The sequence below is a fragment of the Hylobates moloch genome, unplaced genomic scaffold (assembly GCF_009828535.3).
Source record: "Hylobates moloch isolate HMO894 unplaced genomic scaffold, HMol_V3 SCAFFOLD_15, whole genome shotgun sequence".
Lineage (NCBI taxonomy): Eukaryota > Metazoa > Chordata > Mammalia > Primates > Hylobatidae > Hylobates > Hylobates moloch.
In genome coordinates, this window is record NW_026652290.1 from 28,522,134 (window position 1) to 28,539,776 (window position 17,643).

General features: G+C 40.4%; 1 protein-coding gene and 1 non-coding gene across 6 annotated transcripts; both read left to right on the plus strand.

The window, feature by feature from the left end:
- Positions 1-293: 293 nt before the first annotated feature.
- PTCD3 (pentatricopeptide repeat domain 3) lies at positions 294-16,779 on the plus strand. 5 transcript variants are annotated; one of them, XM_032178523.2, is made up of 17 exons: positions 294-378; positions 2,469-2,541; positions 3,759-3,846; positions 4,227-4,287; positions 4,571-4,656; positions 5,919-6,063; positions 6,699-6,749; positions 9,238-9,327; positions 9,669-9,697; positions 10,917-11,023; positions 11,779-11,857; positions 11,951-12,041; positions 12,898-12,983; positions 13,447-13,595; positions 15,092-15,133; positions 15,553-15,711; positions 16,040-16,779. In XM_032178523.2, the coding sequence occupies exons 2-17, from the start codon at positions 2,525-2,527 to the stop codon at positions 16,128-16,130; spliced, it is 1,371 nt and encodes a 456-aa protein (XP_032034414.1). In that variant the 5' UTR covers positions 294-378; positions 2,469-2,524; the 3' UTR covers positions 16,131-16,779. The 5 variants fall into 5 exon arrangements, with proteins under 5 accessions (XP_032034414.1, XP_032034418.1, XP_032034415.1 ...); XM_058429112.1 differs by lacking the exon at positions 294-378 and adding an exon at positions 2,892-2,961 and having other exon boundaries at positions 2,489-2,541; XM_032178527.2 differs by lacking the exon at positions 15,553-15,711.
- LOC116484387 (small nucleolar RNA SNORD94) lies at positions 14,472-14,608 on the plus strand. Its single transcript, XR_004252559.1, has one exon. It is a non-coding gene; the product is annotated as a small nucleolar RNA SNORD94 (small nucleolar RNA).
- Positions 16,780-17,643: the final 864 nt, after the last annotated feature.

Genomic DNA, 17,643 nt, shown 5'->3' on the forward strand with positions numbered 1-17,643 from the left:
ACATAAAATAAGTGAGCACAGGTCCAAACTTCATCTTGTGTTCCAGTCTTCTATGTCAAATTACGTGGTTAATAGGGGTTATGTCCCTGTCTACGTCACTCCAGGTGGTTAAGTTGACGTTGAGTGCGTAAAGTAGTGGACAACGTTAAGTATGTAGCCATGAAGACCACCGCTAATATAAAAAAATGACGCATTTTAACCTGACAGGCTTTAGTTCTTCATTGTTTCAAGGTTTCTTTCTCTTTCTGTCTCTTGCCCACAGGAACCACTGTGTCTCTTGAAACAACAAATAGTCTCTTGGATTTATTGTGTTACTATGGTGACCAGGAGCCCTCAACTGATTATCATTTTCAACAAACTGAACAGTCAGAAGCATTGGTAATAACTGTTGGCCTTGATTTTTTTTTTTTCCTTAAGCTTGTTTTTGAAGAAATTGCTTTTAAAAATAAGATGAGTTGTTTTGCCATGTTTCAGGGTAGTAGAGATTTGTACTGAGATGTGTGGTACTATAGCCTTGATAAAAAGTGGTACAGGAGGAAGAGAGATTTTAAACAGTTACTTCTGTCCTAGTTTACTTTTTAACAATATGTTGTCCTCACCTACTTCATATTAAGGCAAAGCGTTGATCAGAAATGTTTGGGCTGGCCTGTGTCACTTAGAGTAATAACATGATGTATTGTGGCCAGGGAAAGACTCCATGGCCTGGGCCCCCTCAAAAATTCATACGTGGACTTAGAGGAGAGAACACTGGGCTGGAGTCAGAACAGTAGTGTGCTGGGGGCCGCCTGTAAGCTGAGTCATAGCCTCTCTCTCGAGTCGTGAATTTTACTTCTAGAACTAGGTCTCAAATCCTTTGGATCAAATAGAGATGCTCATGTGACATTTTTCATAAGGAGGTATTTATATTTGCAAAAATGTTGAAAACAATCTAGATGTCCAACAGTAGATGATCAAATTATGATAAAAGTTGTGTGGCCGTTGAACACATTAGAGTAGATTTGTTTGGGTATGGAAGCATTCATCCAATATGTGGGAAACAGGCTATCAGCAGTATATATTCCATTTTTGTAAAAATGTTTTTACAAATGCATAAGAAAAAAATCATTTAAAAAGTGTTTCTCGGTGATGGGATTATTGGTGTTTTTCTTCGTTTCTATCTTTTATACTCTTGGCCCAACTAAATGTGGATTTCTTGTTTCCCCCTCAGAGACAGGGTCTCACTCTTATCACCTAGCGTGGAGTGCAGTGATGCTATCATAGCTTACTGCAGCCTTTAACTCCTGGGCTCAAGTGTTCCTCCTTCCTCATTCTCCCAAGTAGCTGGGACCACAAGTATGGGCCACCATGCCTGGCTAGTTTTTTTCGGGTGGGGAGGGTGGGTAGACATAGGGTCTTGCTGTATTGCCAAGGGTGGTGTCTTCAACTCTGGGGCTCAAGCCATCCTTCAGCCTCCGAAAGTTTTGGGATTACTGACCACTGCACCTGGCCAAATGTGGATTATTTATGTAGAGAACCTTACATTTTTAAAAGTGCATAGGCAGTAGGTTGCAGTTACACCTTGCTTTCCGGAGCATCACTTCGTGAAGCCCTGCTCCGGTTGGCCCTCTGCCTCTCTAGCCCCAGCTCTTGAGGCAGCAGGCTACAGAGCCAGCACTGACCTCTGCAATGGCAACCAAGCCTGTATTGCTCTACGTCAGCCTCATCCCAGACCTTGGTTTATAAATAAAGACAAGATTCAGTCTTGTAAGAAGTCTTGCCGGGTGCAGTGGCTCACACTTGTAATCCCAGCACTTTGGGAGGCCGAGGTGGGTGGATCATGAGGTCAGGAGATGGAGACCATCCTGGCTAACATGGTGAAACCCCGTCCCTACTAAAAAAAATACAAAAAATTAGCTGGGCGTGGTGGCACGCGCCTGTAGTCCCAGCTACTCTGGAGGCTGAGGCAGGAGAATTGCTTGAACCCAGGAGGTGGAGGTTGCAGTGAGCCGAGACCGCACCACTGCATTCCAACCTGGGCGACAGAGCGAGACTCTTGTCTCAAAAAAAAAAAAAAAAAAGTCTTAGTTTGCTTGGGTGAGTGTTAGGCATTAACTATATGTTATTTATCTTGCTTTCACCCTAATTATGACAGTTTGTATGGATCAAGCCAGATGTAGTCTCTGAGCAAATATGCTGTGTTGTTTGGTTTTCCTCTATCTGAGGACCAGGACAAACAGGGAACTGGCTTCATGTTGTCTCCACTCTGTCACTTGTTGCTTTGAGAGTCAACTTGGCTTTTCATCTGATTTGCACTTAAGAAATAAACTGTCTAGGTGTAAGCGTTATTGGGCTTCCTCTTTGCCTTCTGCTGGATCTGTGTTTCCTTTATTTTTCTGAGTTCCCTTTGCCTTTCTGATTTTGAGTAGTCTGACTGAGAAATGCATTCCATTGCCTTAACTTTTATTTCTCTTGATGATTATTCATTTCAGGAAGAGGAAAATGATGAGACATCTAGGAGGAAAGCTGGTCGTCAGTTTGGAGTTACATGGCAGTATGTCACACGTAATTAGAACCTTGAATTACAGTGTCTTACAGTGCATGGAATATGCCCCATCACCCCGTGAAGATGTTTTCTTGTGATGTCCTAAAATAATTGATTTTTATTGTGCAATATGAATTTCACTATTTGTATTCATACACATTTAGACCGTTTTTCAATAAGGTCTTTATCTCCATTCAGCAACACAAGAATCTGTTGAGAGGTTGACCCTTTTTTTCCCCCTCATCTGTTTAACTCAGCATAACTTTCATATGGTGTGGTTCCTTTGGTAGTTTCATTAACAGTGCTACCTTGGAATATATACCTCTAATTCTGAAAGATTTAATACTTTTGTTTACTAAAAATATCACAGACACTAGAGTGTACTGCTAAATTAAGACCACTGACCAACATGTGGACATACACAGCAGTTTGAATGAAAGGTAATAATTATATTGAAGATTTGCTGGGTGTCTAAAAGGAATATATTTCATGTGAATGTCTGGAGAGGGAAAGCTACCATGATTATCTAAAATTGTTATTGAAGTGATGAATTTGATAGGATAAAAGATTAAATTCCTTGGGGTAAGCTGGACGCAGTGCCTCACGCCTGTAATCCTGGCGCCATGGGAGGCCAAGGCAGGTGGATCACTTGAGGTCAGGGGTTTGAGACCAGCCTGACCAACATGGTGAAACCTCATCTCTACTAAAAGTACAACAATTAGCTAGGCGTGGTGGCACGTGCCTGTAATTCCAGCTACTCGGGAGGTGGAGGCAAGAGAATCACTTAAACCTGGGAGGCGGAGGTTATGGAGTGAGAGAAGAGTTAAAAGTACATATGCTAGAATATGACCAGAAGGATCCAAAAGAAACCATTTTGCCTCTGGGAAGTAGTATCTGAAGATTGAAGAAAGGTGAGGAAACTTTACTAGGGACTTTGTCATACAGTTGCATCTTGTTTTTAATAGCATAGATATTTATATACTTGTTTATAAACTTTTCATTTTCAATTCTAATTCTGCCACTTAACCTGCAAAGCCCTGACAACACATTAAGATCGTTAAGTCTTGATTTTCCCCATTTTCAAAATGATAATAACCATAACGCCCTGTAAGAATTGAGATAATGTATGTAAAGTACTTGGCACATTGCCTAGAACATAATAAACCGTCAGTAAATGGTGGTAGCTCTCATTGGTATTTCCTGTTGCCCGGGTTCACATTTACTCTCTTGTGTCTAGAGCAAAAAACAACGCTGAGAGAATCTTTTCTCTAATGCCAGAGAAAAATGCCCATTCCTATTGCACAATGATCCGAGGAATGGTGAAGGTACATTTGTTTTTTATTTATTTTTGTCTTTCATTTCCACCGATCGGGGTGTTTCAGCCTCAGAACCACTAACATTTTGGGTCAGGTAATTTGTTGTGGGGTCTGTCCTGTGCATTGTAGGATGTTAGTAGCTCCCTGGCTTCTACCCACTGGATGTGAGTAGTACACTCCTCCCCCACTTTCAGTTGTGACAAATAAAAATATGTTCAGGCATTACCAGTGGATAGAAAACCCCACTGCACTAGAGTATGAGCTTCATGAGAACAGGAGCCTGATGTATTGAGCCTGAGCTATATTACCAAACTCTGGGACAGAAATGTGCAAGGACTTCTTAAGTAAATGAATTTGATGATGCTTAATTTTTCCTTTTCCTTTTCCAGCACCGAGCTTGTGAGCAGGCATTAAACTTGTACACTGAGTTACTAAACAACAGACTCCGTGGTGAGTTTGAGAACTCCCCTCCGTCCTTTTCTCCGTTTCCTTCTTTCTCTTAATTGTCTGCGTGAAGGCTTTGGATTTTGCCTCAGTCATTGGCCTACACTTTGCCTTTTCCTGACGCATAGATGATTGAAGCAAGAGTAGAGATCCAGAGAGGAGAGTAGTTTTCCAGTTTCGTGGACATGTGATTAACCAAGGGACACATAGGAATGACTGCTTTGCCTTAAACTCAGCCATTTAGGGATTAATCTTCAACCCCAAATTTTATCATTTTATTCTTTTACAGCTGATGTATACACATTTAATGCAATGATTGAAGCAACAGTATTCGTGATAAATGAGAAATTTGAGGAAAAATGGAGTAAAATACTGGTAAGGGGGAATCCTCAGTTTATTTTTTAATAGGGCTTAAATACTCTTTACCAGAAATACATGGGCTGGCCAGGTGTGGTGGCTCAAACCTGTAATACCAGCACTTTGGGAGGCTGAGGTGGGCAGATCACCTGAGACCAGGAGTTTGAGACCAGCCTGGCCAACATGGTGAAACCCGTCTCTACTAAAAATACAAACAATTAGCTGGGCGTGGTGGTGCACACCTGTAATCCCAGCTACTTGGGAAGCTGAGGAAAGAGAATTGATTGAACCCAGGAGGTGGAGGTTGCTGTGAGCAGAGATCGCACCATTGCACTCCAGCCTGGGCAACAGAGCAAGACTCCATCTCAAAAAAAAAAAAGAAGTACATGGGCTGGAGACAGCATTGATGAGCATGTGTATGGCAGTCACTGTGTAGCAGTTACCTGTTCACTACCCTTTCCGCAGCCCTGGAACTCAGCTGTGTCTGGCATATAAGAAGAAAAACTTACTTGACCCAGAGTATACAGCTAGAATTCTGGACCATTTTATTCATTTATGTTTCATAGTAGTTTTTCTGTTACAAAGTAATGCATATTTGTTGTCAAATCCTATCAGGTATAAGTTCAAAAAGTTGAAATCACTGGGTTGATTCTTGCCTAGTAACTTTAGAAACAGCTGGGCATGGTGGCTCATGCCTATAATCCCAGCACTTTGAGGCTGAGGCGGGTGGATTACCTTAGGTCAGGAGTTTGTGACCAGCCTGACTAACATGGTGAAACCCCGGCTCTACTACAAAAATACAAAAATTAGCCAGGCATAGTGTTGCACCCCTGTAGTTGCAGCTACTCAGGAGGCTGAGGCAGGAGAATCGTCTCAACCCACGAGGCAGAGGTTGTAGTGAGCCAAGATCACGCCACTGCACTCCAGCCTGGGCAAGAAGAGCGAAACTCTGTCTAAAAAAAAAAAAAAAACAAAAACACTTTTTTATATCATACTAGTCTATTATTTTTGCGTCTTTTCTTGGAAAACTCTCCTAGGTAGAAGACTGAAGACAGTTGACCACCTCTATCAAGTGGGGTGGGTGTTTGAATTAGCAGGCTCCTTTAAAAGGCAGAGTCATGGAACCTGCTAATCAATAAACAGTTCTTAAAATAGCGATATAGTTAGTAACCTGCTTTAAACATAAGCAAGAAAGCGAAATTCTTTATTTTGTATGAAACATAGATTATTGGACAGATTACCCAGGCACGAAAGATACTTGTTGTTTTTTATTCAACTAGGAGCTGCTAAGACACATGGTTGCACAGAAGGTGAAACCAAATCTGCAGACTTTTAATACCATTCTGAAATGTCTCCGAAGATTTCATGTGCTTGCAAGATCGCCAGCCTTACAGATTTTACGTGAAATGAAAGCCATTGGAATAGGTGAGGACGTGCCCTTGAGTACTCTGAGGACAGAGACTGTGCCAGCCAGAGGTTTCAGGGCTACATAAGCAAAGAGCTCTAAATTATTCTTCTGCTTACATAATATGTTGGAAATTTTCTTTCCACGTTTGGCACATTTAATTACATGTACTTATTATAGTGGGAGTGCCTTCATCATCTTAGTGTTCATTAGTATTTTAGGTACTTTGTTTATGGATCTGTTGAATCTGAGGAGAAGTGATTGCTTTGAGTTAGCTAGTTTTAAATTCATGACATTTTCCCAGCATAATTAGGTATTTGAACCTAAGTGTGTGCTAGTGTATTGTATATTTTTCATTAATTACTTTATTGAAAGTTGCTTTGGGAATCAATTCACTTCAATACGTTTTACTGTTCTCAGTGAAGAATGTGACTAGTAAGTATTTGGACTTTCAAAAAGTGATACAGTCTTCATGATAGTTTTTCACCTTTACATGAATGAGTTGGAAAATATCTTTGTTCAAAGGAATAGAAATGCATATTTTGCTTAAATATTAACAATATGTTTTTAATTCAGTGTGTCTCAGTAAACTATAGTTTGGATTGCTGTGTTTTTACCTCATTGTTTATTTTTTCTATCTACCTGGTAATTTGAGAACCCTCGCTGGCAACATATCACCATATTATTCAGCTGTTTGATCAACCTGGTATGTATGGCCTTAAATTATGTTAATTTATATAGAAAATTGACCAGCTTTCTTGAATTTATGTGATTAATTGTTGTAGGTTATCTTCTCTGCATATGAATTAAGAAAAGAGAATTTGTAAATTAACCTGTACAGCCTGAGCAGAAAGTTGTGGCTTTTTTTTTAGAGACAGGATCTTGCTCATTGCAGCCTTGAACTCCTGGGCTCAAACAGTCCTCCCTCCTCAGCCTCCTGAGTAGTTAGGATTACAGATGCCCACCAGCATGCCCAGCTGATTTTTTTTTTTATTGGACAGGGTCTTACTACCTAAAATTATTCTTGAGGGTAGCAATCTTGTTTGTGGTCTAAAACTTGAGCTGGAGGGGTGAGGGTTATGGATTGTAGTGGCAGTGATGTTGTACAAACAGGAATTGGGTAGAATGTATTTTGATTGAAGTTCCTTTCGTTCTCTGGAGCTATGCTATTTAATACCGTAGCCACTAGCCACATGAGGCCAGTTAATTAAAATTAAGTAAAATAATAAATTATTTTGTCACATTAGTGCTCAGTAGCCATGTGTCTAGTGGCTACCATGTTCAGTGATGCAGATTCAGAACATTTCCATCTTTGCCAAAAGTTTGTGGACATTGCTGCTCCAGAGGAAAGGTAAACTTATTGTGAAGCGTTTTGGGAGGACCTCAAGGCTCCATTCGTTGTCCACTTTTAGGTCAGTTCCAGTGGGAGCTCTGCTCTGTAGATGGACTTTGAAGAGAGACACACCTGAGCTGAGATGTCCACTCTACCATTTATTACCAGCTATGTCAAAGTGACTGGATACCTACCTGAGGAATAGCAGCAGGGTGTGGTAGTTAAATGAGTTCCACACCGTGTCTGCTACTGTGCTTGGAAGGCACGTATGAGGCACTCAAAATCTTTTGGGTCTTATCCATTATCCCCAGCCTAAGAAATAACCCTTGAGTTCAGAATTGACAGTTCTAGTCATTCTTTCTTGTGGATAGACTATAAAAATTACAGAAGGGAACTTGATTCTCTCTGGTTTGGAGGACTAACTTTGTGAAATCCATATCCTCACCTGTATAGGCAAATTTTATCTTTAGGAAAAGGAACCAAACAGTTAATTGACTATACCTTGGAAACAGGTAAATAGTTTCCATAATTGTGTCCCCTAAAATTTTGTTCAACCTTGGTGAGATTGTGATGGAGTTAGTATTTCTGATCCCAAAGTATGTTCCTTTCCTCTATAACTCTCATCACTGGTTCAATTGCTAATCAAAGTCAGATGTACTTACATTTCATAAGTAACAGCCAGGACTGGGGGATGGGGGATCTGGGGGAGCTGTGTTGGTTTGTCTTATGTATATATAAATTGCCTGTCTGCAACAGTAATTTTGGCTTACGCCTGTAATCCCAGCAATTTAGGAAGCCAAGACAGGAGGATTGCTTGAGCCCAGGAGTTTGAAACCAACCTGGACAACATAGAGAGACCTCCATGTCTACTAAACATGAAAAAAGTATCTGGGCATGGTGGCGCATCCCTGTAGTCCCTGCTATTCAGGAGTATGAGGCAGGAGGATTGCTTGTGGCCAGGAGGTTGAAGCTGCAGTAACCTGCGTTTGTCCCCCTGCACTCCAGCCTAGGTGACAGAGCAAGACGCTGTCTCAATAGTAATAATAGTTTCTAGGAATTTACCCAAAAGAGAGAGCCTAAAATAACCTAGAAACAATACATTGAAAAGAGAATATTATGTAACTAATAAAATTAAGAATGTTAGCAAAGGGAAGCATGCTTGAGTAAATTGTGAAACTCTATCTGTACTGTCATTACAGCTCTACTACCACGACATACAGCACAGGTAGGGAAAGGAGTGTAGAGAAATATTTGGGAATATTGCAGATGATTTTCTGACGTATTAGTGCTCAGCTCATGTTATTTTTAAGAACTGCCTTGTCCATTAATTCTAGTTTACTTTTTCTTGACCTCATTCTGATTATATTTAAAGGGAATACAAATGATTACTAGCAAAAAACATTTTTGGCCGGGTGCAGTGACTCATGCCTGTATGAGGCAGAAGAATCACTTGAACCCGGGAGGCGGAGGTTGCAGTGAGCCGAGATTGTGCCATCGCACTCCAGCCAGGGCAGTAGTGCAAGACTCCGTCTCTTTCTAAGTATGCTGTTTTGGTGAAGGAGTGTGTGTTACTGTCTGCCGCCTACTCCAGTAAGTCAGGCTTCATATGAAGAGACTAAAGGAAGGGGAAAGTCTCAGTGGAGCACATGAACAGAGACCTGTGATTATTCCAGATTTTACAGAGAATTGCTCTCTGCAGGGTATAGTGTTTCCTTTAGCAAGCATTGGCCTCCACCCAGCTCTATGCGAGGACCCAGGCTGGAGGTGGAGGAAGGAGAAATGTGTCCCTTTGTATTAGGTACTGTGAGTTTGGTGGTGGTAAAGGAAGTGGATTAAACACATTTGCTTTCTTGTTCTGCAGGAAACCCTTCAAAGAGATCATCCTTCATCATTTATGATATAATGAATGAATTAATGGGAAAGAGATTTTCTCCAAAGGACCCGGATGATGGTATGTATAGAAATCACTTGTGTTTTCCTCCTCTAAAGACAGAGGGCCGGTTTCCCTGAGTGCCAGTTAGAGGCCTTGTGATCCCTATAGCTTAGAAGTATTTTTTTATTTTATTTTTAAATAAATTTGAGTACATAGTAGGTATATATAGCTTAGTAATATTTGCCATGATCTTTCTGAGAAAGCCAAAATGTCTGGCACGTTCCTGCCTCTCAAGTTTTTACGTTCTTAGCTTTATCTTGATGTTACCAGTTTTGTTGGCAGGATTTTTGTTAATGTTACTGACTTGAAAATATATTTTATCCATTGTAACCAAAGCTCTTGTGAACTTTGATTTTCAGATAAGTTTTTTCAGTCAGCCATGAGCATAGTAAGTATCATTTCTTTATTAATTCGCTATCCATTTCCTAAATTAATCTGTAACTGGAGGGTTCTCCCTGGTTCTGTTCACTTTCTAACTCTTGTGTTCATGTCTTTGCTTCTGTTTTTTCTTCTTTCTCTAAAATCTATAATTTGTTTTTCTTTGAAATGGAGGTTCACTGTGTCACCCACACTGGAGTACAGTGGCTCACCGCAACCTCTGCCTCCTGGGTTCAAGCAATTCTCCTGCCTCAGCCTCCTGAATAGCTGGGACTACAGGTGTGCGCCACCATGCCTGGCTAATTTTTGTATTTTTTTTTTGGTAGAGATGGAGTTTCACCATGTTGACCAGACTGGTCTTGAACTCCTGACCACCTCCCAAAGTGCTGGGATTACAGGCCTGAGCCAACACGCCTGGCCTAAAATCTGTACTTTTCAATCTCATACTATCCCTACCCTTTGTTTATTGTTTACATTGGCGTTTTTCATGCCCCCGAATATTATGAATTTTCATAATATTTCAGATTTGCCTGTTAGTAAGTTAAAATTGATAATGGTTTTTATTTTAGTTTATTTAATCATGCTTATCATAGGAAAAATTTCAAGCAGTTTTAGGATGAACCCAGTTCCCTAAGGGTAATTTAATTGCTTTACTATTAGATTGGTGCAAAAGTAATTGTGGCCTTTGCCATTACTTTCCATGGCAAAAACCGCAATTACAAAAGCTGCTACTTTCAGTGGCAAAAACCACAATTACTTTTCACCAACCTAGTATTTAGTGTGGATCCTCGCAAGGTTTTTACTGTGGGTACTCAAGTGTATGTATATCCAGGCATACTTTCAGGGTGTTTTATTTATTGACAGCAATCAGTATTTCATAGTAAGAACTATAACTTAACTTTCCCGTGAGTAGATTTTGGAGTTACTTCATGGAGATTTTTACTAGTCCTAGTCCAGACTCTGCACTGAGGTGTCTTTTGTGCACTTGACCAGGTGTTGTTATAGGATTAATTTCTAATGGTATAATTGCTAAATTAAAATAATACTGTAATAAATTTCACAGAACTTGGGATTTGTCTCCCCCCCATTTCTTGTAACTTATTTGCTGTCGACCAATAATACGTTGAGTCAACATTAAGTATTTTCACAAGATGCTCTACTGTTTTTATTTATTTGTGAACCACTGGCTGACGGTATCAGAGTGATACTTACTACTTGCAAATTTTCAGTGCTCATCTCTCAGAGATCTAGAACTTGCCTACCAAATACATGGCCTTTTAAATACCGGAGACAACTGGAAATTCATTGGACTTGAACATCATCGTAATTTCTATTAGTAAGTGTGTTGGAAACGTATCCTTTTTCATGAGTTACCAGATTCTGCAAGTGGGAGGCTGTTGACTTCCCTTCATACCTCACCTCTGGTTTCAGGCAGCATGCCAATGATCAAATAGGACATGTTAATTGAGCACTTAGGAATTAAAGCAGTGGTAAAACTGCCAGATTTGAAAGACTAGTTTGTGTCCTTTAAGGGTTTTCTTTTTTTTTTTTTCTGCAACACTGTAAAATCCACATATCTTTTTCCTCTACCCACTCTCATTTTACATTTTCAAGTTGTTATAGCATGGTGAGCCCTGAAGATTTCCTCTCACCTCCCTTGCTTTTGTATTCAAAGATCAAGATACTGGAACCCAGAGATACTCCCTAAATGGGTTTGCTTTTAGGCAAATAACAACATGAATTTAAGAAGGCAGCATGTTAACAGATGTGTGAGAATTGTTTTCTGTGTATCCAAATCCTTGTTTCACGTTGCATGTTTTTAAAATGAATTTGAAATTCAGTATCTATTCACTATGACCTAAGAGTATACAGAGGAAATAGTTAGAAATGACCAGTCGAGGGTAGGGTGTTTAATTGAGAAGTCAGCACATACTGGCAGCTCTTAAACCAAATAATTGGCTCATTTAACTTCAACTTGTAAGTATTTTGAAATTCTTTGTAACATATAATATGCTGTAATTTAAATCCTTATTTCCCCTTTTGTTAGACATAGAGACTTTAGACTAAACATACTTTTTGCCTTCATCACAGTTCCAAGTTCTTCGATTTGATTTGTCTAATGGAACAAATTGACGTCACCTTGAAGTGGTATGAGGACCTGATACCTTCAGTAAGATAGTTCATTTATTACTTGTTATTTATCATTCTAGATGAATTGGGTTTCTGCAGATTAATGCTTTAAAAATGTGTTTCTCTTAATCAGGTCTACTTTCCCCACTCCCAAACATTGATACATCTTCTCCAAGCATTGGATGTGGCCAATCGGCTAGAAGTGATTCCTAAAATTTGGAAAGGTCAGTTTTACTTTTTATGTGTCCAGGTGCATCTCACCTCAGTATCCTCTATTTTGATAAGGAATGTGCTAACATTACTGTTAGGGATGAAAACTTCCATTTTGACTGAACTGAATGTGTTAGTTGAGATCTACTTCAAGGTCATGTGCTCATGTTGCATGTTGGCTATCAGGAGAAAAATTTGTTGAAAATGACTTAAGTCAGTCCCTTCGTGACATAGGAATGAGCTGAGTTTTGTGCACCTGTTGTGGGATATGACCCAAAGAAAATAAATGCTAATGACGTGGCAGACCCTAAATCTGAATAAAGGTTTTTGACCCGAAAGCCTGTGTGATTCCTCTGTGCCAGTGTTGCCTCACTTTGCTAACCACAGTCAGTGATGATTATGTTTCCAAGTAATAGCCATGAGCGTCACGAATCATGGGCATGTGTGTCTTATGTGTATAACTTGGCTGCAAAATGAAATAGATACTCTGTATCTTTCACTAGGTCACTACTGTACTATAAAGTCAGTAGGCTCTAGTCCTGCCCTCCTGCTTCACACGACTGCTCTAATGAGTAATAAAAGTATATCAAAAATTCCCAAGTGCTATAAAACAACGTCTTACCACGTGGAGCTGGTGGCCGCTCCCATGTAGTGCACATGCCGTGATGAACACGTCACTGGAACAAGGCCCAGGCATTGGCTTTTACATTTGTTCCACTGTGAATCCTGGTGGGTTTCTGGAATCCTGGGATAAGCCTAGAATAAATAACAGCAACTTATTTTTACCCACCAAAAAATAGGTTGACAGTGAACAAGAGAGTGTTGGTTTTACATAACAATGATCACTCCTTATTCCTTTCTTGTTTCAAGATAGTAAAGAATATGGTCATGCTTTCCGCAGCGAGCTGAGAGAAGAGATCCTGATGCTCATGGCAAGGGACAGGCACCCACCAGAGGTAGGCCTGTAACTCACCAGCCAGTATATCCTCCCATACTGAGGTCTTCTTAAGGCTAGCTTCCCCGGTTTCACCTGCCATTTTGGAGAGTTCTGCCACCCAAACCCATATTTGAGTGATGATACATCTAAACATATCTTGCCCTTAGCAGAAATCTGTTCTTAAAGTTGCCCTTTTTCCTGTAGTCCAAAGCAAGCAACATGAAATTAGCTTCTGTCTTCAGCTTGCTTTTTAAAAAATCTCCATCTACAAAGGAAATGCATAGCTGAATTTGAAAGTTGTGGCTAATCCAAATACTTAGGACAGGGTCCTTTTTTTATTAAATTACTTGTGTGCTATACACATAATATATTCAAATGGTAAAATGCATTGCTCAGATTTTAAGGATCCTGCGTTAAGTCTCCTGAACTGAAATTCTTATAAAATCAGTTAGGCAGTTCTGCTGACTCCTAAAGCTTCTCAGCTTCAGGTGGCATTTGCTGACTGTGCTGCTGATATCAAATCTGCGTATGAAAGCCAACCCATCAGACAGACTGCTCAGGATTGGCCAGCCACCTCTCTCAACTGTATAGCTATCCTCTTTTTAAGGGCTGGGAGAACTCAGGAAGCCTGGTGAGTACAGTATCACAAGTATACACTTAGAAGCTTTTGTATTTGGATCTAAAACATTGACCCACGCTGGTAGAGGTTCTTTCATTTGGCCATATAACAAGTATTTGATTCAGGAACTTGCAAATACCAACTAAAAAGCAAACTTTTGAAAGAAGACAATATGCATGATGTAGTTGAGATAAGGTATAGTTCTCTGAAACCATAGGCTGAGAATTATCTTTCTACTTTCTGTGTCTATGGACAAGTCAGTCACTAAACCTCATTACTCCACTTGACTAAAGATCAAAGAAATTATGATCAAAGAAACGTAGTTTTGAAAATGTTTTGGTCATTTGGGTTATTGAAGTATTTTTGGATGCTTCTCCCATCCCACTCTCCAGCTTAAAATGTGGGCTGTGTACTTAGACTTCTGGAAGCTGGCATTTACGCATATTAACTAAACTTGGCCTTGACCACAACCCATCCTTGGTTGGTGCCACTGTGTTCTGGTTATGTTTTTATCAGCACTTCATTCACATACTAATTTTTAGTGTTTGTGAATGGGAACCTTATGCATATTCATGTTTCCAAAAATGAGCAAAAGGATCTTTTGTAGAGGTAGTCACAGGTGGTTTTCCTGTATTTTGTTTTGTATATAAATGTGTGTTCTAAGAGTCATAAGTTGGGGGTGCTTGTGCATGGCTCCTTGTACAAGAAAGTAACTTTATTTGAACATCTGATTGCTAATCAACTATCTCCAGGAAAAGATGATGAAGGCTTGTTTTTGAGGTGTGGCTCACACACGTCTCTCTAGCAACTATACTGCTAGTGACAGAGACGTATGACATTTGCATTTGGTTGTTAGCGCAGGCAGTTTGGCACACACTTGATAACGACCAGGCTGTGATGATTGGCGCAGGGGTACGGACCTCAGCTGAGTCATGGGAGCTGAATGTATGTGTTTTTCCTTTGTCCTGCGTGTGGCAGGCTGATGGGGAGCACTTACATGAGACTGTTGCCTCAATCTGAGCCTGCATTTCATAACAGAATTCTAAGACAGACTGAACCCCTGCCATACTTGAAGAGAGGGAAACAGCATGGTTCTGTTCTATGCCTCTTTTCCAGCTGTGCACAGGATGGATTCCCTCCTTAGAAGGACAGTGGTGATCCCTTTTCCAAAATGCTTGAGACCAGAAGTGTATGGGGTTTTAGATTTTGGAGCATTTTTGGATTAGGAATATTCAACCTATACCAGCAAATCTCGACACTGGCAGCATATCAGATTTACCTGTGAAAATTGCAGTGTAGATTCGTTTGGGGAGTTTAAGCACCTGCGGTGATTCTCATGTACACACAGGGCTGGGAGCTAGTAGAGCCCACAGATGTGTGTCTTTGGGAGCTTACAGTATAGTTAAGAAAAGGGCATTTAGTCTCTGATTTCAGAGGGAAGACAGCTATAGTATCTGATTGCCTTGTTTTTCTAATAGTATTCATAATCTTCTTCCTTTCTTGAGCAGGAAAATGTTGGGGCTTTTCAGGAAGCATAATAAGATTCCTAGGTAAGTTGAAATCAACCAGCTCTCTTTGGGTACAGCCTGGAAGTAGCCACATTTGGAATTTCTTCACCAGCCTTAGCCACTACATTTGGGCACTCTGCTGTTAGGCAAGCATACCGTCAACTCCCTGCTATCCAGGGCATCCTGAGGCAAGCAGTTTTTTATCTGTGCTCATGGATCATCATACATTGGGGCTACATTGAATAGATCATCATGAAGTCATAATGAATGTTGATAATCCCTTTGGCCCTGTAGACTTTTTAACCTCACTGGAAACAAATAAAAATAAATGTTAGACTTCATCTAATTTTGTCTCCAGAAATACTGTTGGGAATTCTATTACTGAACTTACACTGGATCTTGCCTATAAATATTTTACTGAAGGGGTTGGAGAAAGTTCACACTTTGCCTTTCTTTTACAGAAGCGAGTTGCTGAATGAGCTTATGGACAGTGCAAAAGTGTCTAACAGCCCTTCCCAGGCCATTGAAGTAGTAAAGCTGGCAAGTGCCTTCAGCTTACCTATTTGTGAGGGCCTCACCCAGAGAGTAATGAGTGATTTTGCAATCAACCAGGAACAAAAGTAAGTGGGCACCATGAAGCAAAGTTTGTAAAATGTAGACCTTTCGTCCATCTGCCCATTCAAAATGTTCATAGCTTTCTATCCCTTCTATTTCCTTGCAAAAAGTCAGAATGTAGTAATTTAATGACTATTTCATTTGTCATGCAAGTCAGGAAAGCCTACAGATTTGACTGTTAGAACATTTTTGTTTCTAATATAGTCTGATGCAGCTGCAGGGTCCCTTTTTCTGATATCAAAACTGACAGGCTATAGGTGAGTGTCAGAGACACTGAGAACCCCAGCACCCAGTTGAATTGCATTTTAATCCTCCATTTTCTTTTCTTAACAGGGAAGCCCTAGGTAACCTAACTGCATTGACCAGTGACAGTGATACTGACAGCAGCAGTGACAGCGACAGTGACACCAGTGAAGGCAAATGAAGGTGGAGATTCAGGAGCAGCAATTGCCTCACCATAGCTGCTGGAATCACACCTGAGAACTGAGATATACGAATATTTAACATTGTTACAAAGAAGACAAGATACAGATTTGGTGAATTTGTTACTGTGAGGTACAGTCAGTACACAGCTGACTTATGTAGATTTAAGCTGCTAATTTGCTACTTAATAACGATCTATTAATGGACCATTAAAGGCTTGGCATTTAAGTAGCAACATTGCAGTTTTCAGACACGTGGTGAGGTCCATGGCTCTTGTCATCAGGATAAGCCTGCACACCTACAGTGTCGGTGAGCTGACCTCACGATGCTGTCATCGTGCGATTGCCCTCTCCTGCTGCTGGACTTCTGCCTTTGTTGGCCTGATGTGCTGCTGTGATGCTGGTCCTTCATCTTAGAAAGGTGTTCATGCAGTTCTATCACAGTTGGGGTTGGGTCAGTAGTTTCCCAATTTCAGGATATTTTGATGTCAGAAATAATGCATCTTAGGAATGACTAAACAAGATAATGGCAGTTTAGGCTGCACAACTGGTGAAAATGACTATATAAATGTTGTAATTAGTGTACACATTTGCATTTCTGTTAATATAGCCGCTGCCATAGTTTTCTAACTTGAACAGCCATGAATGTTTCATGTCTCCCTTTTTTTTTTGTCTATAGCTGGTACCTATTTTAGTGGTTGAAATGAGAGCTAGTGATGACAGAAGGATGTGGAATGTCTTCTTGATATCATTGTGTATTGCTGGTAATCAAGTTGGTAATGACTACTTCTAGCAGCTCTTACCACTATGACTTAAATGGTCCTGGAAGGCAGTAAGTGGAGGTTTGCAGCATTCCTGCCTTCATGAGGGCTTCTACCACTGACCACTTTGAACATACCTGGCTCCCAGATTTACTTAGGTACCCCATGAGTTGTCCACATGAGCAGCTTCATCTTTACCTTGCCAGAGTTGACAATTATGGGATGCTCTAGTCTACTTATACTTGTGTTCCCATCTGTCTGCCATCCTCTGAAGGCCAGGACCCAGTCATACATCCTTAGGAACCAAAGTATGGTTTGTGTTTTCTCTTGGAATGTCAAGTCTTAAGGCATTTAATTGAGGGACAAAAAAAAAAAAAAGCCGATATACTAGCTAGCTACTTAAGCATCCATGGTTATTGCTCCATATCAAAGCAGATTTGCAGGACAGAGAGAGTAAATTAGGCTTCAGTCTTGGTTTACAGCTTCCAAGGAGAGCCTGGCCACCTGAAAGGTTAACTTGGTCCCTTCCTGTCTCTAGTTCATCAGCACCTGCAGATGCCTGACTCTTGTTAGCCTTACTATTCAATACAGTCCTTTCCTATCCGGGCACCAGTTCTGAATCACCGTGTTGCTCTGCAGCTAGAGTTGATAGGAGAAAATCCATCTGGGTAGATGGCCCATGAATTTGTAGTAGACTTTCAAAATGAGTGATTTGTTAGCTTAGTACTTTTAAGTTTGTGGTACAGATCCTCCA